At 43.3% G+C, this 27,018-nt stretch overlaps 1 protein-coding gene across 3 annotated transcripts in view; it reads right to left on the bottom strand.

Annotated features, from left to right (window-relative positions):
• SLC41A2 (solute carrier family 41 member 2) overlaps positions 1–22,205 on the bottom strand; it is a 41,784-nt gene extending 19,579 nt beyond the window's left edge. The window contains exons 1-4 of one of the 3 annotated variants that reach the window (XR_014026907.1): positions 21,917–22,205; positions 11,062–11,768; positions 4,519–4,626; positions 1,428–1,499 (exon numbers count right to left, since the gene is read on the bottom strand). Coding sequence is in view for 2 of the 3 variants with exons in the window: in XM_081331140.1 (XP_081187266.1) it covers positions 1,428–1,499; positions 4,519–4,626; positions 11,062–11,619 (738 nt within the window). In the remaining variant the exon portion in view is untranslated. Of the gene's footprint in view, positions 1–1,427; positions 1,500–4,518; positions 4,627–11,061; positions 11,769–21,916 lie in introns of those variants that run through there. The other 2 variants (XM_081331140.1, XM_081331141.1) reach the window with 2 other exon arrangements.
• Between the last annotated feature and the right edge of the window lie 4,813 nt (positions 22,206–27,018).

Raw genomic sequence — 27,018 nt, 5'->3', positions numbered from 1 at the left:
AGAACTGAAGAGAAGATCAAATGATGATTCAGATTCATGTAATAAGAGTCCATAAATTGCGGGGGTTGGATATCAGGTTTACACTGGTTTGAAAATAAGCATCTCAGATTTTGTTTGAGGTAACTTCTGGCATTTTCAAACCCCCATGGACAGACTTTCCAAAGAGAGGTCTGGGGTCTGCAGTTTACTATTAGTTTCTGTTAGCCAGGTTGATTTAAAACAATCTTTGAGACCAGTGGAGACCACAAGAGAAAATATCAATTTCATGTCAAAATTGAGGAGATACTACCAGGTTTTGGCATCCATGGAAACCATACCAAGATGCTTGATGCATTTGGAAATGCAAGCATTGCTTTTATAAAGTTGGACTGGACTGCTTCCAAGGTATTAAACTTTATTAAAAAAATGCAATTCTGTATACCATGAAAAAGCTGAGATGAGCTTAGCAAGATAAACCTTGCCAGCTACAGGAATAAAATGCACCCCGTTTGAATAACTTGCTTGATAAGAGAAATGTGTGCCCAAGATAAGTGTAGAACTACACGCTAAGATATTTGTAAATACCATAGCTGCTCTCCATTTATTTGCCATTTATGTAACCTACTCTTGTTTCATGCAAACACTAGCACTCAAGTTTTTTGGTATTTGGAACCCACTGCCATCAATGCTCCCCCTCACTGCCACCTGGAAGACTGATAAAATTACATTGTCTGAATGTGGCATGCTGGGAATTGCACAATCTGCTAGCATTGGGGAAATGATGATTAGGTGATAAAGAACTTTAATTACTGGACTGATGTACATATTAAAAAGGGGGCTAGAATACACCCTTGCCTTACTATTTTTTTGATGGAAATAGCATCAGATAGGTGCCCCCAACGGGAACATCTGATTCTCAAGGACATATTAGAATAAAGAGTTTGAATAAGAAGGAGCAATCTTTTAACCATTGAAGATTTCTGAAGTTTTTGCCATAGCCTCTTCCTTGGAATCAGATCAAAAGCTGATTCAAAATCCACAAAGACTGCAAAAAGGTGTCTGGGTTAAATGGTACAAGACCAGAAAGTGGTCTAAGGTTGAATGATCCCCTTTCAATCCCACCTAATCCTCAACATGAATATTTTCACTTTGGACCCAGTCAAACAGTTTTAAATGAAGATACTTCGTATATGGTTGAATATAGTTGCTCACTGTATTAAGCAAGCTCTTTGGTCTATAGTTGGCAGGGTTAAATCTATTTCCTGTAGAGAGATAACTATGAGCTCATTCCATTCAAATGAAAAAGGTGTTTATATTATTTACTTAATATAAGTAAAAAAAAAAACCAGCCAACACTGGGGCTCCACCATTCTTTATTTTCTTATACTTCTCTTTGCTTCCAAAATGAATAGAACCAGAGTTGTAATCACTTCTCTTAATGACCTTACCTGTTTCAAAGCCAAATTACCAATTATTAAATTCCACTTCTCAATGGGTGAATCCATTTTCCCGATATTTACCTATGAAAGGCAATAAAGTATTTTAATAATGGAAAAACCTTAATGCATTTCCTTATCATTACTTAAAAGAATTGAACACTGAATTTTGGTAATAACCCCTTTTCCTAATGTCATCAAGCTTTTTCAGCAGGGCGCTAGCTGAGTGCTTCTATGCAAGGCAAAAATGGAGACAATGAGCACACCTTCAGTGTGAAAAAGCTGGGCTTGATATTTCTGTGTATGAAAATGCCACATGACTAACTGGAGTTAATGAGGATGCATATTTCCTACGGGAAGGGACAAATAAACATTGTCAGCAAATGTACAGTGGTGAACGATGAGTAGCCAATCAAAATGCTACTCATTGGGGTGGTCCTGGTTACCTTAGTACAAACGTTAGCTCAGAATGTGGATGCATGAAAAAATGGCAACATATCATGAGAATCAATATTATTATTTATAAATCCATGGTGCAAAAAATCAGCTTATTAATGCAGTTCTGCTTATAGCATTTTAGAAAGTGTATTATAGATTTCAATTAATACATTGTTGAGTTCTTGGCACTGTCTGAGTTGGGTTGTTTGCTTGCAGGCATTTCATTTTCTAACTAGTTGGCATCATTAGTGTGAGTGAGTTTGGCATTTAGCTCGCTCTGTCAGTTTTAGTGGGAATGTAGTTTCCTCCTTGGTAGTGGCTGATTAAACGATAAATCACCCAAATGACAAAAATGCTGGAGCAACATCCCCCAGAGAGGTATTTAGCATAGGTAAAAAGCAAATAAGGGGGACTATGATAAAACAATCATATTCAAACAAACCATACATTATTTTGTGGAGAAAGGCCAGAGGCAGGTGAAACTAAATGGTGGTAAATAATAAAAAAGGAACTATTTCTTCATCCAATACATAATTAGTTGGGAAAAGTGTTTCAGATACACCAGACATGTCAAACACAAGGCCCGGGGGCCGGATCCGGCCCGCAAAGTAGTTTCATGCGGCCCGCGAAGCCATCCTGGAAACAGTGAGGGAACAGCCCCCACTGCCTTGGCCCTGGCCCAGAGACCCTCCTCCTGCCAGAGACCCACAGATCTGTCCCACTCCTGCCCAGGCCCCCATAGGCACCCTTGACGCGAACGATGTAGACCTGGCCACGCCCACCCAGTAGGCCACACCCACCCTGGCCACACCCACCCGGCCCTCTGAGGGCAACCGCAATGCTGATGCGGCCCTCAATGAAATTGAGTTTGACACCCCTGAGATACACAATCATCAACTTAGTTGCCTTTAGAGGTGATTAAGCAAATTCATGAATGGCCACGTTATTAATGATGATGGACATATACATCTATCCATGGAGATGGTAAGCCTCCCAGTTCTTATTAGAAAACCTGAACTGAAAAATGCTATTCTTTTATATACCTGTGACCTTCTGACTGATCACCTAGATATAGACTGCTGTAGTGGAAATGCTGGTAGCCCAAACTCATTCTTATGTTTTTATATGAGATATTGGCCAAGGTAACCTGTAAATACTATTAAAATACATGTTTTCATAACAGTTATAAAACTTTTTTAAATCCCAGAAGTATTTAACTGCTTAGCTATTCACAAAGTATGGCTGCTGCTCAAAGTGTGACTGGCAGACAGAGAAGTTAAGGCAAACTAAAATAGAATCTTAACCGTATGTATTTTAGAATATCAACATAATGAGACCAAACTTACTCTAAAAGAATTTCTGCTAACAATTTAGCTGACAATCTATGCTCAGGGACAGTACAGTCCAGTAATCTCTAAATGATACAGGTGGTCCTTGACTTATTACTGCAATTGAATCTGGAATTACAGTCATAAGTTATTACAGTCATAAACCAAGGCATCCATGTCACCGGAAGCAATTATTTGGCCTTTCTCATGTCAGTCATTAAGCAAACGCTGCAGTTATTAACCAAATGCGGCAGTCATTAAGCAAACTAATTCATTTTAAAGGGCATTTTTGGCCAGAAATTGATTGCAGACACGCGAATGTAGAATGCCACGACCAGTCATAAAGCTGACCTGTCTGAAAGGCAGTCACATAAACAGGGCCTCTAGGACACAACCACACACCCGTTGCGTGGCTGTCATAACTATGAATGAGGTCCTACAACATTACCGGCCCTTAGACAAGAATTTACTAAAAAGATCTACTACAGTTAGTCCTCGGTGTGCGACCACAACTGAGCCCAAAATTTATGTGGCTAAGTGAAAAATTTGTTAAGTGAGTTTGGCCCCATTTTACAACTTGCCACATTTGTTGAGTGAACCACTGCAGTCATTAAGTTAGTAACACGGTTGTTACTAACTTGTGTTCCCACAGAGAGGGCCTCCTCAGGGTGCCTCCGGTCAGAGAATGCCGGCTGGTGGCCCCCAGGGGGAGGGCCTTCTCTGTGGGCGCCCCGGCTTTGTGGAATCAACTGCCGGTTGAGCTCCGGATGGCACCGGATCTCCGCTCCTTCCAGCGCGGGTTAAAGACCCACTTATTCGAACAAGCTGGCCTGGCCTGATGGGGAGTTAATTTAGGGTTTTAAATATTTGTATATTTTATTGTTTTATTTTGGGCATTAATTTAATTCTATTTTAACTTTTGTATTTTTGTATTTTTATTATATGCCCTGTTCACCGCCCTGAGTCCTTCGGGAGAAGGGCGGTATAAAAATTTAATAAAACGTAAACGTAAACGTTAAGTGAATCTGGCTTCCCCATTGACTTTGCTTGTCAGGTCACAAAAGGTGATCATATGACCTTTGGGATGCCGCAATTGTCATAAATATGAATCAGTTGTCAAGCATCCGAACGTAAATTACATGACCCTGGGGATGCTGCAACGGTCATAAGTGCGAAAAATGGTCTTAAGTCACTTTTTTCATTGCCGTTGCAACTTTGAACAGACACTAAATGAATTGTTGTAAGTCGAGGACTACTTGTATATGAGGTAGATGTCAGAAGGTCAGATTTCTTTTCAGCTACTCCAAAATCAACCCCAAAATGTTACCCAAACTTACTGCTGTTGATAGTCGAGATGCCAAAGTCATTTCCAAATTACCCTTCAAGCCCAGTAATGCAGGAACCAAGATGAAAACTTCGGTAATGTTTCGGAACACTTCCCAATGCTATTCAACAATAATAAATATTGTTACTTATTGTTATTTGTGGGAGCTATATTGCCCAAGCGAAGTTGTCACATTGTTAAACTTTTCTTACCGACTAATGGTTAGCTGCTTTAACAAAGTATTAGGCCTTTTTATTTTTCGAACTAATGGCGGACAGAGGTTAATAATCTTATACCACTGGTTCTCATTTTAGAATGCAAATGAAATGAAATAGTCAACCTCTTGTTACTCTTGTGTTGGATTCATACTAACACCATGGTCTCCAAAACCACTTGGATTTGATAATTGGGACTTAAATGGAGCCATTTAATTATACCTTGCTTCTGGGGAGGAATAGCTCCTGTTCTCTGCCATCTAGAATCTGGGTGAAAAGTTGACCATCTCCCTATTCTAGAACAGGTGGTAGCAGCATAGGTACCTACCTAGAAGGAACTCATTCACATGGAGAAAAAGCTACAATCCTGGAACTGGAACTCAGGCAGAGTTGGGGTGGGTGGGAAAGAAGGTGGTTATTTCAGGAAGGGATCTGACAGGTTCTGTTACAAATTTATGAAAGACGCACTTAGTTAACCAAACAAGAAACAAAAACTTTTTATTAGTGGTATCTCAAAAGACAAACATGAGTATAAATAGGCAAGACTCTACAGACATTTCCTGTAATACTTGTTACGTGTTTATGCTCTTCATTTAGAACAAGATGGCATAGATTTGCAGTAAGTAGAAGAAAGAAAAAAGTAGAAGGGCTGATAATTAGCAATATGTAGTGGCCAACGTCTATGGCTTCTCTATGAAGATTTATTTAAAAAAAAGTAGGCAATGCAATAAAAACTGAAACAGGGACCAATTCTCCGTAAGGGACAAGCAAGCAAGCCGAAGGTCAAGAGTGGCAAATAGATGGACACATAAAACAATATGTATCTCTGGAATTCAGAAACAGTTTCAGGCCCTTGCAAAAGAAAAATAGCATTAAGCCTTCAGGGAAAGAATAGCAGACACTGATCAGGGCAGAAGGATTTTTTTCTTGGACTCTGCAAGAAGGCAAAGATATGAGTATTTCACAAGTTAGTGATGAGGAACCAAAACAAATCTGCCTCAATCTAGCCCATCAAGAAAGTATGCTGTCTACTAAAAATGTGACTGAATAGCTTCTGTATTTTCCAATTCCACCAGCAATTATCACTTTCTATGATATAGCATAGAAAAACTACAACTGCAGCTGCTCCTACCCAATGAAAATCATTTGGCAATAGTTAGGCCCTTGCATTAAAATAGGTGGAGAATTAATAAAAACAATAGTGCTACTGTTAATATCTAGAATTGCCTACTCAATCAAGGATAATATGCAGATGATGCTTTCTAAAACTGAATAAATATATTTTTTCCTAACAGACCTGAAAGGATGATAAGGGGACTTAAACTCTGCCAAGCATGCTACTTCCTGGATATTTCTATTTGCCTTGTTAATAACTTTCTTCTCCAAAGGATGGAAGAAGGTCCAGCCAATATCAGCTATTCTTGACTTGATATGAACCAATGGAACAGAATTCGTCAAGAAGGTGGGAAGAAGAGGAATTTTGCTGGAAAGTCATACTGTAATGCTGGAATTCTTGATTTTTTGGGGAAAGTAAAGTTGAACGTAGTTACGCTGATATCTTGGACTTCTCAGGTTTTAATAAACTCAAAGCAATGAAAATTCTGTGGTATGGGAAATTAATATGAAAGATTCTGGTCAACATGGGTAAAATTTTCTAAAAATGGAAATACTGAAAGCACAATTGTAAACCACTCCAGTAAGAAAAAAGCATGGAAGAAAGTAGAAGACAGCATATATGGCTACACAAAGAGCTTAGTGTAGACATCCTAAAAACTGAAAATGAATGAAAGAGGAACAGTTTGAAAAAAACAAGAGTACAAATGGCCCAGAATTGTTGTAATGGTGACAGGAAAACCAAAACTCAGAATTAACTTAGATTGCTGAAGGATGTTAAAAATAATAACATATACTTGTTTAAATAAGTGCAGAATAAAAAAAGAGAAAAAAATATCAGTAAACTATCTCCTCAGTGAAGATGGCAAAAATCAAAGAAAGGACAGCTCTTGGACCCAAGGGCTCTAAGAAGAACATGCTCCACCAAGCAATTGTTTAGAGCAGAATTAATTGTATTGTGAAATACTAAAATAACGTGCTAGTGGCCTGGCTGAACTTTCATATATTATCTTTAAGAAAATCTGGAGACAAGTGAAGTGCCAAATGCCTTGTAGAAGGTAGATGTTATGCCTATTTTAAAAAAGAAAAAAATAACTGCAGACCAGCCATTTTTAAAACTGAATGACTTTGAACAGAAACCCACTTTAAAATAATCCAAATAAACTATTAGACTACTTGTCAAGTCTGAAACCAACAGGTTTGGAGAAGGATTAACAAAGATAATTAAGGAATTAAGAACTAAAACTCCTACGAAGGCAGACAACAAATAGGAAGTGCTTAGTTTTGCAGAGAAGAGACTGTGGGAAGTTATGACAGCAACCACAACGCCTAACAGGATGTCACACATAATAAAAGCTATTCCGCACTATGTGTTGATTAAGAGACATAATGAATAATGAATTTAAGTTACACGGGGGGGGAAGGTAAAAGACTCCCTTTTATTCTGCTAGTCATTGCCAACTATAGAGGCCGTGCTCATCTCTGTTCCAAGGTCCTTAAGCCAACAGTGTCTGAAGATATTTCCATGGTCATGTGGCCACCCTGAATGTCACAGAGAGCTGTTATCTTTCCACCAAAGTGGTCCTTAGTTATCTACCGTATATACTTGAGTATAAGCCGACTCGAGTATAAGCCGAGACCCCCAATTTCACCCCCAAAAACTGGCAAAAGTTATTGACTCGAGTATAAGCCGATCCGCCGTTCTGCAAGCCTCTGCCGCCAGCAGAGGCTCGATCCGCCATTTTGCAAGCCTGAATACACAGGAATACCCTGTGTGGCCAAGGCTCGTCGGCAGGTCTCCGTTCCTCCTGCCGACCTTTGGGGAGGTTTGGGCGCCTCCCCAAACCTCCCCAAACCTCGGCAGGTCTCCGTTCCTGTTTGGGGAGGTTTGGGCGCCTCCCCAAACCTCCCCAAACCTCGGCAGGTCTCCGTTCCTCCGCGCAGACCTGCCGACCTTTGGGGAGGTTTGGGCGCCTCCCCAAACGTCCCCAAACCTCGGCAGGTCTCCGTTCCTGTTTGGGGAGGTTTGGGCGCCTCCCCAAACCTCCCCAAACCTCGGCAGGTCTCCGTTCCTCCGCGCAGACCTGCCGACGTTTGGGGAGGTTTGGGCGCCTCCCCAAACCTCCCCAAACCTCGGCAGGTCTCCGTTCCTGTTTGGGGAGGTTTGGGCGCCTCCCCAAACCTCCCCAAACCTTGGCAGGTCTCCGTTCCTCCGCGCAGACCTGCCGACCTTTGGGGAGGTTTGGGCGCCTCCCCAAACGTCCCCAAACCTCGGCAGGTCTCCGTTCCTGTTTGGGGAGGTTTGGGCGCCTCCCCAAACCTCCCCAAACCTCGGCAGGTCTCCGTTCCTCCGCGCAGACCTGCCGACCTTTGGGGAGGTTTGGGCGCCTCCCCAAACGTCCCCAAACCTCGGCAGGTCTCCGTTCCTCCGCGCAGACCTGCCGACCTTTGGGGAGGTTTGGGCGCCTCCCCAAACGTCCCCAAACCTCGGCAGGTCTCCGTTCCTGTTTGGGGAGGTTTGGGCGCCTCCCCAAACCTCCCCAAACCTCGGCAGGTCTCCGTTCCTCCGCGCAGACCTGCCGACCTTTGGGGAGGTTTGGGCGCCTCCCCAAACCTCCCCAAACCTCGGCAGGTCTCCGTTCCTGTTTGGGGAGGTTTGGGCGCCTCCCCAAACCTCCCCAAACCTCGGCAGGTCTCCGTTCCTCCGCGCAGACCTGCCGACGTTTGGGGAGGTTTGGGGAGGCGCCCAAACCTCCCCAAAGGTCGGCAGGAAGAACGGAGACCTGCCGAGGTTTGGGGAGGTTTGGGGAGGCGCCCAAACCTCCCCAAAGGTCGGCAGGTCTGCGCGGAGGAACGGAGACCTGCCGAGGTTTGGGGAGGTTTGGGGAGGCGCCCAAACCTCCCCAAACAGGAACGGAGACCTGCCGAGGTTTGGGGAGGTTTGGGGAGGCGCCCAAACCTCCCCAAACGTCGGCAGGTCTGCCCGGAGGAACGGAGACCTGCCGAGGTTTGGGGAGGTTTGGGGAGGCGCCCAAACCTCCCCAAACAGGAACGGAGACCTGCCGAGGTTTGGGGACGTTTGGGGAGGCGCCCAAACCTCCCCAAAGGTCGGCAGGTCTGCGCGGAGGAACGGAGACCTGCCGAGGTTTGGGGACGTTTGGGGAGGCGCCCAAACCTCCCCAAAGGTCGGCAGGTCTGCGCGGAGGAACGGAGACCTGCCGAGGTTTGGGGAGGTTTGGGGAGGCGCCCAAACCTCCCCAAACAGGAACGGAGACCTGCCGAGGTTTGGGGACGTTTGGGGAGGCGCCCAAACCTCCCCAAAGGTCGGCAGGTCTGCGCGGAGCAACGGAGACCTGCCGAGGTTTGGGGAGGTTTGGGGAGGCGCCCAAACCTCCCCAAACAGGAACGGAGACCTGCCGAGGTTTGGGGACGTTTGGGGAGGCGCCCAAACCTCCCCAAAGGTCGGCAGGAGGAACGGAGACCTGCCGAGGTTTGGGGACGTTTGGGGAGGCGCCCAAACCTCCCCAAAGGTCGGCAGGAGGAACGGAGACCTGCCGAGGTTTGGGGAGGTTTGGGGAGGCGCCCAAACCTCCCCAAAGGTCGGCAGGAGGAACGGAGACCTGCCGAGGTTTGGGGAGGTTTGGGGAGGCGCCCAAACCTCCCCAAAGGTCGGCAGGAGGAACGGAGACCTGCCGAGGTTTGGGGAGGCGCCCAAACCTCCCCAAACGTCGGCAGGTCTGCGCGGAGGAACGGAGACCTGCCGAGGTTTGGGGAGGCGCCCAAACCTCCCCAAACGTCGGCAAGTCTCCGTTCCTCCGCGCCCTGCCTGCCTGCTTCTTTCCGCTGCGGAAAGAAGCAGGCAGGCAAGGCGCGGAGTTTGGGGAGGTGCGCGCGCACCTCCCCAAACCTCCCCAAACTTCGGCAGGTCTCGGACGGCGGTGGCTTGGGAGAGGTGCGGGCGATCCCGGAAGCACCAAAGCCTCGGCCGCGCACAAGTCCTCGGTAAGTTTTTTTGTTGACTGGAGTATAAGCCGAAGTGGAATTTTTCAGCCCAAAAAGTGGGCTGAAAAATTCGGCTTATACTCAAGTATATACGGTACTTGCATTTACATGCTTTCAAACTGCTAGGTTGGCAGGAGCTGGGGTGAGGATGGGAGCTCATCCCATCGTGTGGAGCTCGGTCTGAAACCTGGGTTACTGACTTTCCAGCTGACAAGCCCAGTGTCTTAACCGCTGAGCCACCATGCCACCCCCTAGGTCACAGGAAAGGATATTCTAATTGAATGTTAAGGAAATATCTAGTAATAAAAACATTTTACTGTGAAATTATTTATCAAGAAAAGAGATGACTCCTCTTCACAGAATGGCTTCAGGCAGAGGCTAGAGCAGGGGTAGGCAACCTTGGCTCTTTTATGACTCGTGGACTTCAACTCTCAGAATTCCTGAGCTAGCTATGCTGGCTCAGGAATTCTGGGAGTTGAAATCCACGAGTCATAAAAGAGCCAAGGCTGCCTACCCCTGGGCTAGACAAACCATCTATCTAGGATATTTGAGCTTAGATATCTGCACTGAATAGGGATTGCACAGAGTAGTCCAAGTAACCCTCCCAATGCTATAATTCTCTCATTCATCTTCAGTAGACAGTTCTGGTTAAACATAACTAGAAGTTTGAAATCTAATGAAAACTTGGAGATATTCAAAAAAATCTGTATTGTTACTGAAACTAGGAATGTGCGCAGAGTAGATGGTAGACAAAAACATACTTCAAAAAAACCCACAATTCATCAGCCCATCCAGAAAACATGGACTTAGTAATAAATAAGGCACTCCTCATCCTTAGTATATTTAAATATATATATAAAATGCCAGTTAAATCCATCAAGAAGTATCTTTGGGTTTTCCTGAATCTACAGTTCTTAGTTCTACTAATTAGACTGGGTGGATCTTTAAATTACAATAATAAACTTGTGAGAAAATAGTTCTTTTCCTATCCTCACCTACGTGTATTAAAACTTCAGAGACTTTGACTGCAGTCAATGTAATTGCTTAAAAAATATAAAGTATATGTTAGATTCTGCCAGTGTACTGCTATTAGATTATTCTTCAAGTGGGAAAAAAGCAGAAATTGTGGAGAACCATGGAAGGGTTATAAAGATGACACTATCTAAAACTCTGGTCCAGAAGCATCATGTTTAGAGAACTGTATGATAAGCAAATACAATACCTACCTGAACAATATCTAGAACCATCCCTGCAGACACTGTTCCGAATCCTGCTAGCAAGAAGGGTACAAGTATCTGTAATGCCATAATGCTACTAGATTCTTTGGGCTGTTTTCTATTTCCTTCCACAATGGGAGAGGCTTCATCACTGTCGCTAGATAAATGGTTGTCCTGCAGCATAGCATCCATTTCTGAAGTGTCAGTCCCATCTGAATAACTGTAACTTGCAAAGTTGTCATACTTTGGGCTACAGCTTGATGAATTATGTCCATTACTCCCGTGATAAACTGATTCTGAAAAGTGATGATAATCCATGTGTTGATCAGTCCTAACACTGAAATTATGTCCTGATGGCTGCAATCCATCTTGCCAGAGACCATTTACTTTCTTATGTCTCTCTTCTTGGGTTTTGTGGTAAACAATGGGAACCATGCTCAACAGTAAGTTCAAGAATTTATCAGACTGAATTGCATTTAGATTTATAGTCCAATTTACAAACACTTTTCCATTATAGGCTTTATCATTTCTTTTCTTGCTGACAGATCTTCCTTTACAATTAGTCATACTGTTTTGGAAATATTGTTTTGATAAGTCACTTCAGCTCTCAACAAACTGTGTAGTTATACAGGAACACGGAAACTGCTTTTTTGCATATTATGTAGAAAGTGTTCATCACATTTTGGTCTTGAACATTTCCATAACCCTGTTTAAATCTGAAAAATAGAAAAATAATAATTAATTTTTCTATTTCTAATATTTGATATTTTTCTGAGTGGTTTATAATATTTTTGCATTCTAGCAATAGAATTACATCCTTGAGTTATATTACTGCTAAACCCTCTACATGAGTACAAATTGAGAAAAAATATAAACGTACAATGATAAATTCAGAGAATACTGTATATACTCAATTGAACTAATCTTTGATGCTCTCTAAACTTGTTTGCTTGCATATGTTTCATTATCCAACTACGAAAAATCATTAGTGCTAGTTGATTTATATGGTTGTTGGGGGTATTGTTTTACTCCTTGGTAGTTTTTTAATTAGGCTATTGTCTTCTGCTTGTTTGTCTAGTATTAATCCCTGCTGATCTAGGTTTTTGCTGCTGAAGAAGATGCATTCAGATATTTTTGTTTCCTTCTAATCTTTTTTTAATTGTCCATTTTGAATGGTGTGTAAATGTGATTTATCTCTACTGATAGCTGATTAGTCTAAATACCAAGCTTCCAGGAATTACCTAGCAATAGGGAGAAAGCAGAACTACTTAACTCGTGTTTTGCATCTGCCTTTACACAAAGAGAAAAAGTCCAAACTATCAAAAACAGTAAAAAACAGATTAGAAACACAAGTTAAAATAGGCAAGAAAATGGTAACTGAGCACCTGTCCACCATAGACGAGTTCAAATCACCAGGATCAGATGGATTACACCCCAAGGTTCTTTAGGAACTGGCAAATCTGATCTCAGAACCACTGAACTATATCTTTCAAAGATCCTGGAGCACTGGGGAACTACCAGAGAACTGGAAAACAGCTAAAGTAGTTCCCATCTTCAAAAAAGGGGGGTGGGGGAAGTGGATCCAGGAAACTATAGACCTATCAGCCTGACCTTAATAGCTGAGAAGATTCTGGAAAAGATAATCAAGCAATGAATCAGTGAACATGTAGAGGCAAACAAAATCATAACCAAAAGCCAACATGGGTTTGTCAAAAACAGATCATGCCAGACAAATCTTATTGCATTCTTTGACAAGGTGACAAAATTAATGGACCAGAGGAATGCTGTTGATATAATTTACTTGGACTTCAGTAAGGTATTTGATAAGTAGACCACAACCTACTACTTGATAAGATAGAAAAATGTAGGTTATACAGCATCACTACCAGATGGATTTGTAGCTCACTGACTGCCATACTCAGCGCATGGTCCTCAATGGAACTGTATCTACATGGAGGGAAGTGTGTAGTGGAATACCCCAGGGCTCGGTTCGGGCCCAGTGCTCTTCAACATCTTCATTAATGACTTGGATGAGAGGATAGATGGGGAACTCATCAAGTTTGCAGACAACCCCAAGCTGGCAGGAATAGGCAACATTCCCGAAGATAGGCTTAAGATACAGAAGGATCTTGACAGACTTGAAACTTGGGCTCTATCTAACAAAATGAAATTCAATTGTGAAAAAAGTAAGATTCTACATTTAGGCAAGAAAAAACAAATGCACAGGTACAGTATAGGTGGTACCTTGCTAAACAGTAATAACTATGAGAGGGATCTCCTAGTGAACAATCACTTAAATATGAGCCAGCAGTGTGCTGCAGCTGCCCAAAAAGCAGTGCTAGGCTGCATTAACAGAGGGATAGACTCAAGATCATGTGTTAATATCACTTTATAACCAGTTGGTAAGGCCACACTTGGAATACTGCATCCAATTTTGGTCACCACAATGTAAAAAAAGATGTTGAGACTCTAGAAAGAGTACAGAGAAGAGCAGTAAAGATGATTAGGAGACTGGAGGCTAAAACATATAAAGAATGGTTGCTGGGATTGGGTATGTCTAGTTTAATGAAGAGAAGGGTGAGGGGTGACATGATAGCAGTGTTCCAATATCTCAGGAGCTGCCACAAAGAAGAGGGAATGAAGCTATTCTCCAAAGCACCTGAAAGCAGGATAAGAAGCAACAGATGGAAACTAATTAAAGGGAGAAGCAACCTAGACTAAGGAGAAATTTCCTGAAAGTTAGAACAATTAATCAGTGGAACAATCTGCCTCCAGGAGTTGTGAATGCTCCAACACTGGAAGTTTTTTAAGAAGAGACTGGACAACCATTTTTCTGAAATGGTATAGGGTTTCCTGCCTGAGCAGGGGATTGGACTAGAAGACCTCCAAGATCAGTTTCAACTCTATTATTATTATTATTATTATTATTATTATTATTATTATTATTATTATTATTATTATTATTATTATTATTATTATTATTATTATTATCTTAGTCTAGGATGTCACAGTTTCCCAGTTGAAACTATGGTTAAGTTGGTCCTATGTTGTAAGATTAAGAAGTTTTCAATGTGTCTTCTGACTAGCACTGGCAGTCAGAAAACTCCTTCATCTCCTTAATCCTCAATCACAACAAAGGGTCAATTCTACTTGTCACAAACACCACCATAAAAGAAATCTTGCTAAAAGACACACAAATCAGATATAAAGCAGAGGACGGTGACATTGGGCCTCTGTTTCAAGCTATAAAATAATTTTGGCAAACAAGTCTTTTGCAAAGCAAGAAATCAGAGCTCTGAGATAATATTTTTCTAATGGCTCAAAATACAATATCTTCTGCCAATGCACCAAGTATTGCAAAATCCTCCTAACAAATGAGTGGAATTATACTGATACTTTGAATTTTACTACTGATTGTGATTAAAGAAATCAATGCATGAGAAAAACAGTAAAACCAAATGTGCATTTTGTTTTCTTTGAAGGCATTCCAACTTCACTTTAGCAATTTAAATGGTAATATTTTTTCACAGTGTTCTTTGCATTGTTAATTAAAAACTAAAAGTTACTAGCTGAAGAGCTTTTGTTAATGCTTAATATGTTTTATAAGCCAAATTATGCAGTCAATGTTTAATTATCCCCACGGCGATAGGGAATGGCAGCAGGTGTTTGCGCGGAGGGCCATATCAACACCTGGGATCGCGCCCCCGCTATCTCCGAGCGGTGGCGCGCTCCGACCCTCCGGTTAGCACCCTCTTACCCGGGGATGAGGGTGATCAGGCCCCTGAGCTCAGGTTGGTCTATTTTAACGCTAGATCCGTAGTTAACAAAGCTCCCCTCATCCATGATCTGATCGAAGAGGAAGGTGCGGATCTAGCGTGCATCACGGAAACTTGGTTGGGTTCGGAGGGAGGGGTGCCTCTCACCGAGTTATGCCCGCCAGGTTTCCGGGTGCTGCACCAGCCACGGGCTCAGGGCAGGGGTGGTGGGGTGGCAGTGGTTATTCTGGAGACTTTGTGTCCCCGGGAGGCCACCATTGTCCAGATGGCCGGGAGTGAATCCCTCCTTTTGAGATGTGGTTCTCGGGTTCAGTTGGGTTTGTTGCTTACATACCTGGCGCCCAGCTGTGTGGCAACAGCCCTGCCTGAGCTGCTCGACACCCTCTCAGGGTTGGCTTATAATCCTGGGTGACTTCAACCTGCCGTCACTGGGAGGGTCGTCGGAGTTAGCTCGGGAGTTCATGGCTTCCATGACAGCCATGGGCCTGACCCAGGTTATTGAGGGCCCGACTCATGTGGGGGATCATACTCTCGACCTGGTATTCCTGTCTGGACAGTGGTTGGATGATCTGGGAGGGGGCTCCCCGTCCATCACCCCTCTGTCATGGTCAGATCACCACCTCCTAAGGCTGGTTTTCCGTCATGCCACCCCCCGCCGCTGGGCGGCGGAACCGACCAGGTGGTTCCGCCCCAGGCGCCTAATGGACCCGGATCGGTTCCAGAGGGCGCTTGGGCCTATACCTATCACCCTTACCCACAGCCCAGTCGATGCTCTGGTGGAGGCCTGGGAAACGGCTGCCACCAGGGCACTTGACTGCGTTGTACCCACGCGACCTCTGACCCGGCGCAGATCCCGTTGGGCCCCATGGTTCTCTGTGGAGCTCCGGGAGATGAAGCGTCGGAGACGAGGTCTAGAGAGCGGTTGGAGATCCAGCCGATCCGAATCCGACCAATTGCAGTTAAGAACCTTTATAAGGTCTTATCTTGCGGCGATAAGGACAGCGAAGTCTAACTACTTTGCCGCCCTTATCGCGTCCGCAGATAATCGCCCGGCCGCCCTGTTTAGGGTGACTCACTCCCTCCTTAACCAGGAGGTGGGAGAGGATCCCTTGCAGGGACGAGCCGAGGAGTTTAGTCATCATCTGGCGGACAAAATCGCTCGGATCCGGACCGGCCTGGACTCTGACTGGGCAGAGTCTGATGTGGAGGAATCAGGCGGTCTTGAGCACGTTATCTGGACTGAGTTCGACCCTGTTTCCCCTGATGATGTGGACAGGATCATGGGGAGACTGAGCACCACCACCTGTTTGTTGGATCCGTGCCCCTCCTGGCTAGCTTATGCGGCTCGGGAGGGAACACGAGGCTGGTTCCATGCAGTAATAACTGCTTCTTTGAAGGAGGGTGTCTTCCCTGCCGCCTTGAAGGAGGCGGTGGTGAGACCCCTTCTCAAGAAGCCTGCTTTGGACCCAGCTGCTTTAGACAACTACCGTCCAGTCTCCAACCTTCGCTTTCTGGCGAAGGTTGTTGAGAGTGTGGTGGCGCATCAGCTCCCTCTGTTCCTGGAGGAAACTGATTATCTGGACCCGTACCAATCGGGTTTCAGGCCCGGACACAGCACGGAGACGGCATTGGTCGCGCTGGTGAATGATCTCTGGAGGGCAAGGGACAGGGGTTGCTCCTCTGTCCTGGTCCTATTAGATCTCTCAGCGGCTTTCGATACCATCGACCATGGTATCCTGCTGCGGCGTCTCAGGGGGTTGGGAGTGGGAGGCACCGTTTTACGGTGGTTCTCCTCCTACCTCCAGGGCCGCTCGCAGTCGGTGTTGACGGGAGGGCAGAGATCCGCCCCGAGGCCTCTCATTTGTGGAGTCCCTCAGGGGTCGGTTCTCTCGCCTCTCCTGTTCACCATCTATATGAAGCCGCTGGGCGAGATCATTCGTGGCTTCGGGGTGGGGTATCACCAGTACGCTGATGATACCCAACTTTTTCTTTCCACCCCGAACCAACCCAGTGATGCCCTCTCCGTGATGTCCCGGTGCCTGGAGGCGGTTCAGGTCTGGATGGGGAGAAACAGGCTTCGTCTCAATCCCGCCAAGACTGAGTGGCTGTGCATATCGGCATCTCGGGTTAACCAAGTTATTCCACCTCTAACGATGGGGGGTGAGGTGTTACCCCCCGTTGATAGGGCTCGCAACTTGGGCATCCTCCTGGATTCACGGCTCAATTTTGAAGATCACATAGGAGCCGTGACCAGGGGGGCTTTTGCACAGGTTCGCCTGGTGCGCCAGTTGCGTCCCTATCTGGACCGAGACGCCCTACGCACAGTTACTCATGCGCTTGTGACCTCCCGTTTGGACTACTGTAACGCTCTCTACATGGGGCTGCCCTTGAAGACCACTCGGAGGCTTCAACTGGTGCAGAATGCGGCCACGCGAGTTGTAATGGGGGTTTCCCGATACTCCCATGTAACACCTCTACTCCGCGAGCTATAAAGCCCTACATGGCCTGGGTCCGGGGTATTTGAGGGAACACCTGCTGCCGGCATCAAACGCCCTTCGCCCAGTGCGCTCCCACAGGGAGGGTCTGCTCAGGGTCCCGCCGGTAAGAGATTGCCGGCGGGTGACACCCAGGGATAGGGCCTTCTCAGTGGGGGCGCCTGCCCTCTGGAACCAGCTGCCGGTGGAGCTGAGGACTGCTCCCGACCTCCGATCATTCCGCCGGGGCCTGAAGACCTGGCTCTTTGAGCTCTCGGGCCCAGGCTGAGGAGACATTCATTTTAATTGGGGTTTTTAATAGTACAGGGTTGATTTAATATTTTTTTAAATTGGGTTTTAACTTTTGTATGGTTGATTTTTAACTCCCTGTAAACCGCCCTGAGTCCTCAGGGAAAGGGCGGTATATAAATGCAATAAAATAAATAAATAAATAAATTAAGTGGAGATCAGGCATCAATATAATGAAAAAAGCAATACATAATGAAAGAAACAGGTGTTTTTTTTACTTTTTACACTTAAAAGACTTGATGTATTTGAGAAACAAACAATACATCTTGGATATGCTTGCTATATATAACGAGGAAGATCATCCTTTTGCATTACTCGTAATCTTGGAGTAAAATTTTCTTAGAGTAAAACAGTTGCATAGTCATTAGAAATAATTCTGTATTTGTAAAAATTGTCTTTAATTATATATGAAATGACATGTTACATATAGATCCATCGTATAAAATTGCATTGATTTAGTGATGTTGACTTCAAAACAAACTTTCTAAGAACTTCTATAGAATATAATGACAGGATGTAAACTTGCAAAATTTTCTTATGTCTTATCTAAACTTTTTAAGTTCAGGAGGAGGAGGAGAGGGGGGAGGAGGAGGAGGAGGAAACAATAATGATAAAAGAACAAATATTAGGTAACATTTGTGGCCATGAGATTTGTAGTTCAGATTTACTCTTGCAAGGAATATAGACTTGAAGCATCCAGTGATTTTTACCATGCACTACATTTCACTTAAATTCCTGCCAGATCTTTATATGATTAGTAATCCTGTTAATTCTTCACTCTTACTGCCAAATTGGATTACTGATAATTACATTGTCTGCATTAGGTATGCCTCATGACTCAGATCATAAACTATTTTGATTAGCCAAATTAACAGTCTGTTCGTGCACTTACAAGCTTAGCAAATAAGTGCATCCTATGAGCATAATGGTTTCTAGTTTTATGCAGTGTTCCTGATACTTCATAAAAAATTCATAATACCAGGATTTTCAGCAAAATTACTTGCTAAAATGTTAGGGAATGGGCAGACCTATAAGACAAATAATTTTATTTTGATTTGCTAAAATATTTCTTGATCTTTAAAGTACACTTTATTTTACAGTAGTATCCTTTCATTACTCAATGTTAAACTTAACTGCACAGCAAATTAAATCATGGAGAGATGGGTGGGCAGAATGAGACTGAATCTGCATCTTGATCTGAAGAACTACACCGATTTTATGAACAGATACAGATCACATTATTCCCATCTAGCATTATTATATCCAATTTGAATATTTTTATTTATTTATTTATTTTGCCATCCATCTCCCCTATATAAGATGATTCTGGGCGGTTTACAATTTATAAAAAAAGTAGAAAAAATAATTAAAACATTAAAACTACATACCGGTAGATTAAAACTTTAAAAATTACACTGAAATCAGAACTAAGAGACAGATGAGGTGGGGATGAGGTCTTCTTAACCTGTCAGCTACCTCCAATGGTGAGTGCCTCCTTGGGGTCCCAGGCCAACCAACAAAGCCAGTTTCCAGAAGTCCAAAAGAGTGGAGGCACTTCTGTCCACTGGTAGAGAGTTCCACAGGACCAGGGCCACAGTGGAAAAGGCTTTTCTTGTTGACCCCACCTCCCAGAATTACCTAGCATATGGGGCCTGTAGCAGGCCACTTCCACTGGAGCAAGGGGAACAGGCTAGTCCCATTGGGTCAGGTACTCTGGACCCATGCCGTATAGGGTATTGAAGGTAATAACCAACACCTTGAATTGGACGCAGAAGCAAATTGATAACCAATGCAGTTTGCGCAATAGCTGTGTTCATATGCCACCTTAGGGGCACCCAGAACTGTGTGCATTCTCCATTCTGCACCAGCTGTAGCTTCCGAATACTCTTCAAGGGTAGCCCCACATACAGCGCTTTGCAGTAATCCAACCGATGAACGACCGTGCACAGGGTCTCATGATTCAAGTAAGGTTCTTTTCCTTGACCCCATTTTCTGGAATTCCTTAGAATATATTTGTTTAATAGCTCTACATATAAAATATATTTTTCCTTTCTTTCCAAATGTTCATAAACTTCATCTCCCCCACTCACATTGTCCAGTAAGGAATGCTAGAATTTAGACAGCAATATCTGAAGGGCCTCTCTTCGAACATATCAATTCAAATGTCAAATCAAACCATAGTTTTAAATCCAATCCATTGCTGACATTTTCAACTGCACATATAAATTGTGGGATGAAGTGAATGTCCATTATTTTTAACGGCTACTGAATAAATCATGCTGACTGTTATATGTTCAAATGTTTTCACTACATAAATTTCGATGATGTTGCAGCCTTGGGGAGGAGCAAAACAATGGTTTATCAAATCCAGTGTTAAAACACTAAACACAGTCAAAGGTTGCTTTAAACATGGCTTGCTATTTCAGTTTATCAGACAACAGGAAACTGCAATTTGACAAGACATTATACCAAAACAGTTATGCATCAACAGGTTTGGGGGAACTCCAGTATCTGCAGAACAGCCAAATATATTTAGTACAAAATCTTAAAGTGGAATTTCTCGATCAGTGCCAAGGGTACTAAACATTTCATCTTACAAGGAAATAGAAAATAAGATAAGGGGTGAAATGCAATAGAATTCAAGAAGACTGAACAAAAGCACTGGTAAAAAAAGCAGAAGTGTTCAACTAACACCTGACAAGTAGTCAATACCCAAAACTTTATCCAGATTTTGATTTTTTAATGATCTGACAGCTCATGGCAAATAAGCTGTCTGACACGTATGCCTCAAGCAGAAGTTATTTTCCCTGTCCTCACAGGCATTTTAACAATGGGCAAGGCAAACATTTTGGCAGAGACAAATAAGAAAAAATGCCGCAACTGAAAGAGGTTTGTGATAGCATTTTTCATCAATGGAACTTTGCTCCTTAGAGAAAGTATCTTAGCATCTGCATACTAGACATAACCACATCATCCTCTACTCATCTTTTTTCTTTTTTAAAATTTACCTCTTCTTTCCAAAGCTTTTTGCTGCATCCCACCTAGAAAATAGACAGCAATAATAGAAGCTTCCCAAGTAGGAATTATAATCAACTCACATTATTTAGAAATAAAGTTGATGAAAATTTTTCCCCTTGGTCTCAGATACCTATTGTTCAATGATTAACAACAGCCAACATGCCAGAGTTGTTGGGTGGAAAATCTTGAGTTTTGAATTACAAATGTTTGTGGTGTAGAATTTATAGTTTGTGACAAATTCTGGTAACCAGATTAAAACCAGACAGATACAACTTCATACAATCAAATCAGTGATGAAGGCCCCAGCCCCCAGATATTTAATCTTCAAGTAAAAACTGAAAATAAAGTACACAGAAAACTTTCACGCTACTTTTTCTTGATGTTTCCAGTATGCTCTCCGTGATCTCTAATCTTTAATCCGTTTCTAGTTTATTCTCCATAAGTAATATCATCTGTTAATTATTTTTTAAACCAATTGTTTATTGCCTACTGCTTCAATGAAGAAATAACCAACTTTTTGTTTTTCTGACTTTCATATACTTTCAGGTCAATCTTTTATAAGCAAGAATTGCTAAACCAATGCATACTGATGCTAATAACAAAAAATACTAAATTAAAAAAATACACAATGACCTTTATGAAGTTATATATGCCTGGCCTTGAATTGTGGAATTGCCAAGGATCTTTTAAAGAGCTCTCTACTGAACTTCCTTGAGTTTTTCTTCTCCAACACAAACATTACAAAGGTATCACATATCCCTAATGTAACCATACCATAACTTACTATGACTAAGTTATGACACTCAAGCTGAATTGTAGAACTTGCTCCTTTGTGCAAACAAGGAAAGGCGGGTGGAGGGGGGCCAGGTTGAAATATCCACAGACTTAGCACTCTTGAAGGGAAGAAGTGACCTACTTTTTAGGATCCCGAGGAATGCCACCCAGTACGTTACACAAGACCCTGGGGCTACCCACCCAAGCCCCGCGGGAGGAAGGTCTCAATGCATCTGCCATCCGTGGGAACTGAGAAAGAAAAGGAGGGCAGCTGAAAGCTGCCACCTTTTACTGTCTCGGGTGGGCAGGGAGAGCCGAAAGGAAGGGGGTTTCCAAGTGGGGAGCGGGGAAAGCCCCAGTCCAGGTGACGGAGGCGAAAGGCAAGTTTCCTCCTAGCCAAGACCGACACGACTGCCTTACTTTCCTTCTGGGACCCGCCAGGCCAGGGAATCCCCTCCTCCGGTTCCCGCCTTCGCGCCCATCTCCAGCTGCCCTCCTCGGTCCCAGACCTACCTGACCAGGGACAGCGAGGCTGGCCCCAGCCTCTCGCAGCAGCTGCTGCCGCCGCTCGCCATCCTCCGTCGGGCGCAGCCCAAAAGCTGCCCGCTCTTCCCAGAAAGAAAGAACCTGCCCGGCGGCCGCGGAGTTGCTGACAGCTCCTCGGGGCCTCCGCCCCCACTGAGCAGGCGCGGCCAAATTCGGCGGGGGCGAGGGGCGTGTCTAGCCGGGAACCCCCCCCCCCCCCAGCCCGGGTGATGTGGCCGGTGCTCGCCGGCGATGCCGCCTCCGGGGACCGGCCGCTCTGCCCGGGCGCCCGCGGGGGGCAGAAAAGGGCGACGACGTCCAGCCCTTGGTCCAGCCAATTGGCCGCTTTCCCACGCGGTCATGACGGGAGCCTCCGTAGGAGGCGGGGTGGGCAGCCACCTGGTCGACCAAGCTTCCCCAAAGCCGGGGCCCTCCAACTGAGTTGGACTTCAGCACCCATAATCCCCAGCTAGCGCAGCCTTTGAGGCCGGACCTATCTGGAGGAACTCAAGGAGAACTGGGGAAGGGGGCTGACATGCTGCATTCTTTCGACTGAGCCAATGCATCAGGATGGCACGCAAGGGAGTTTGGAGGGGGCACGCCAGCATGATGGTCTCCCCCAGCAATGGCTTAGGGCAGCCAAAGTGCATGTTGTAATCACAAAAGGCAGTAATGATAAGCTTTCAGGTTGCTTACTTAGCTGCAGAGATATAAAGCCAAGCCCGGGTAATTATTACTGTGGCAAAATTCACAGCTGGGAGGCAAAAACTAGCTATAATCTGCTTTCTTTACAGTAATGTGTGTTTTTTTGCTCTCGGAAGAACAAGTGGGAGGCAAAATAAGAACCAAGCGATGAGCAATTTTTTCCTCTCAAAGATAAGTAAAAATGTTTGTGAATGTTTTTATTCATTCCAATAACAGAGACAGAACTAAAGCTGCCATGATGCCCTTAGATCACGATCTATTCAGACTATCCAAGGCATTTAAGTTGTATCAAGTGACTAGAGATTACTGTGCAAAACAATAACATGAATCACAAAATAACCATAATTTGAAGAAACAAACAAAGCCTTCTTTCAGTTCTGCAGCAAGGCAGTTGTAAGCAGCTGTAACAAGGGCAAAGAAGATAATAAAAATATATTTTAATCTCATTCTCTCCTTTTTTGCACAGTACCTAAAGCAAAAGAATTGCTTCATAGTGGTAGCAACCTATGCTTCTCTTAATGTTTAGCATATAACTATAAGCTTTATTGTAAAAAGCAGGAAGCCACATTGGCTAAAAAAAGTTCCAAAACACATATTAGAACAATTCAAGATCACAAAAGAGATAACAAGGGGTGTTCCGTTTAACTGCTGTTCAATGTTATGTTAGGTCCAACCAAAAGGCATTTACAACATGGTTCCAAAGTTATGACGTCTGTCCCCTGGCAGTCACAGGATGGCATTTTGGGCACCCAGCAACCACTGCATTTACTGCCATTTGTAGTACCTGGGGTTCATGTGACCATGACTTATGACATTTTTCCAGTTTCTGGGGGAAAAACTTCCCATAGCAACCAATAGGTTTGCTTAACAACCGCAGCATTTGCTTTATGACTATTATCCTGTTCCTTCCCTCTCTATCTTTTAACTATAATTCTATTTTTGATTTTAAATTCCATTTTTTGTTTTATAAATATCTTCTATGATTTTAATGCTTTTAATGTAAGGTGCACAGAGTTGCTTTGAAAAGAGATGGGCAGCAAATTAAATAAATGATTTACAACTCTAATTAAAAGGCTCAATTATGGTCATAAGTCAAGGACTACCTGTAAAAGCTTTCAAGTACTCTATAATTCATCAGATAAGATGATAAAAAAATGGAAGAAAAGAGAAAAAGGAGACTATAAAACCACTAAATAATAGAGGTGTGCAATATTATACTCTTGATCTGAATCAAAAGGATGAGAAGCAATATAACATGAATATAATTTGATCAAATTAATCAACTTTCCAAATTAAATCAAGTTTAGATTGAATAATTTTATCAAATGTCTCCAAATTGGACTTATACAAGGTTGTATTCTCATGTATAAAGAATTAGGCTGCAGGTTTAATTGCTGCCTGGAATAACTTATGTGTGAGTTGGACAGTTATATTTGTTTGTTTAGTGTATCTCTGTGTGTGTGTGTGTCTGTATAAAATTTATATAATATAGTTATGTTAATTGTAATATGTATTTCTTAAATTAGTTTAATAAATAAATAACTAATAGTGTTTTGTAAAACATAGCATTAATTTAAAAGAAAAAAATCCCTTAACGTTATATAGGCTGCTTTTTACCAAACGTTTCCTGGCATATAACGCATAAAAATAGAAGCAAGGGTTTGCAGGGATTGAGAAAGAAAAGGTGGACTGAAATCTTGGATTCCATTCTGTTGTTTATTCTAACAGGATTCATCACAATCCAAATGTGTACATCATACGATATTCAGAGAGTATTGTAATAACACTATGATGTGGATTGGACTTTGCATGAGAAGTGTCACTTCTCATTGTTATCTCTTAAATTACTCACTTATGTTTCCTGATCTCAAGGTGCACTTCTTGTATAAAAATATCTGTAACAATCAAAAGCACAGAGTAAATTCTATCTAGTCTGCAGAATGAACAAGCTATAATATATGAGTAATTTTAGTAAAGGATAATGTGAATGCCTTGAGGGAAATGCTTTAATCTCAGAGGCACCTGCCAGATCTAACAATTAGCAGACATTTTAAAAAAATAACAGGTAGTCATCTGTTTGCTAGTGTTCGGCATATTACATATTCATTTAATGCAATTCAGTGCTGCCATGCTTTTAAAGGCAATGTGTTTTTGTCCCAGGTGTTACATATGATACATTGACTTAGTTTTATTCCTGTGAATGGACTTGCAGGAGTATTTCATAATGAAATGTGAACTTGTTGTTGTTGTTAGCTGCAAAGTCGTGTCCGACCCATCGTGACCCTATGGACAACATTCCTCCAGGCCTTCCTGTCCTCTACCATCTTCTGGAGTCCATTTAAGCTCACGCCTACTGCTTCAGTGACTCCATCCAGCCACCTCATTCTCTGTCGTCCCCTTCTTCTCTTGCCCTCAACCTTTCCCAGCATTAGGCTCTTCTCCAGTGAGTCCTTCCTTCTCATTGGATCTGGCCTTCTAAAGAGCAGTCAGGGTTGATCTCCTCTAGGACTGACCGGTTTGATCACCTTGCAGTCCAAGGGACTTGCAGGAGTCTTTTCCAGCATCACAGTTCAAAGGCCTCAATTCTTTGGTGCTCAGCCTTTTTTATGGTCCAGCTTTCACTGCCATACATTGCAACTGGGAAGACCATAGCCTTGACTATAGCACTTTTGTTGACAGGGTGATGTCTCTGCTTTTTAGTGTGCTGTCTAGATTTGCCATGGCTTTCCTCCCCAGGAGCAAGGACCTTTTAATTTCTTGGCTACAGTCCCCATCTGCAGTGATCTTGGAGCCCAGGAAAATAAAATCTGTCACTACCTCCATTTCTCCCCCATCTATTTGCCAGGAATTGAGAGGGCCGGATGCCATGATCTTGGTTTTCTTAACATTAAGTTTCAACCCAAGTTTTGCACTTTCCTCCTTCACCTGCAACAAGAGGCTCTTTAGTTCTTCTTCACTTTCTGCCATTAGAGTGGTATCATCTGCATATCTTAGGTTGTTGATATTTCTTCCAGCAATCTTAATTCCAACTTTTGATTCATCTAGCCCAGGGGTCAGCAACCTGAAACAGTGAAAGAGCCACTCGGAACCGGTTCCCTCACAAAAGGAAAAACTGGGAGCTGCAAAAAATGTGTGCGCATGTGCGTACATGCGCGCATGAGCAGAACAGGGTTTGACTGAAGAGTGGAGCCAAGGCGAGATATGAACCTACCCTGCATATTTGAACTGATTGGTTGAACTTTTTTAGTCCCACTTTTTTTTTTTTTGGACTGCACATGGCAGAGGACTGGGAGCCGCAGGAGACGGCTGAAAGAGCCACATGCGGCTCCGGAGCCGCGGGTTGCAGACCTGTGATCTAGCCCTACCTTTCTCATGATGTGCTCTGCATATAAGTTAAATAGGCAGGGTGACAGTATACAGCCTTGCCGGACTCCTTTCCCAATTTTGAACCAATCAGTGGTTCCGTGTCCAGTTCTCACTGTTGCTTCTTGGCCTACATATAGGTTTCTCAAGAGACAAATAAGATGGTCTGGTACGCCCATCTCTTTAACAACTAGCCACAGTTTGTTATGATCCACACAATCAAAGGCTTTAGCATAGTCAATGAAGCAGAAGTAGATGTTTTTCTGGAACTCTAGCTTTCTCCATGATCCAGTGTATGTTGGCAATTTGATCTCTAGTTCCTCTGCCTCTTTGAAATCCTGCCTGTACTTCTGGTAGTTCTCGATCCACATACTGCTGGAGTCTAGCTTGTAGGATTTTAAGCATAACTTTATTAGCATGAGAAATGAGTGCAATGGTACAATAGTTTGAACATTCTTTGGCACTGCCTTTCTTTGGAATTGGAATGTAAACTGATCTTTTCCAATCCTGTGGCCACTGTTGAGTTTTCCAAATTTGGTGGCAAATTGAGTGTAGCACTTTTACTGCATCATCTTTTAAGATTTTGAATAGCTCAGCTGGACTACTGTCACCTCCACTAGCTTTGTTGTTGCTCAGATTTTCTAAGACCCACTTCACTTCACATTCTAAGATGTCTGGCTCGAGGTCAGTGACCACCTCATTTTTTAAAAAATCCCATTTATATCCCGCCCTTCCCCGAAGACTCAGGGCGGCTTACAATCTAAAGCACAAATCAATGTGCTTAGCAATGTGATTATCAGGGACGTTAAGCTTATTCTTGTATAGTTCTTCTGTGTAATTTTGCCACCTCTTCTTAATCTCTTCTGCCTCTGTTAGGTCCCTGCCATTTTGGTCCTTTATTCATGCCCATTTTTGCATGAATAAGATTTTTGCATCTCTCCAATTTTCTTGAAAAGAACTCTGGTCCTCCCTATTCTATTTTTCTTCTATTTCTTTGCACTGTTCATTTAAGAAGGCATTCT

This window comes from Vipera berus (genome assembly GCF_964194415.1).
Source record: "Vipera berus genome assembly, chromosome: 6".
NCBI lineage: Eukaryota > Metazoa > Chordata > Lepidosauria > Squamata > Viperidae > Vipera > Vipera berus.
The sequence above is the reverse complement of the archived record's forward strand: the minus strand, read 5'-3'. Positions and strand labels throughout refer to the sequence as shown.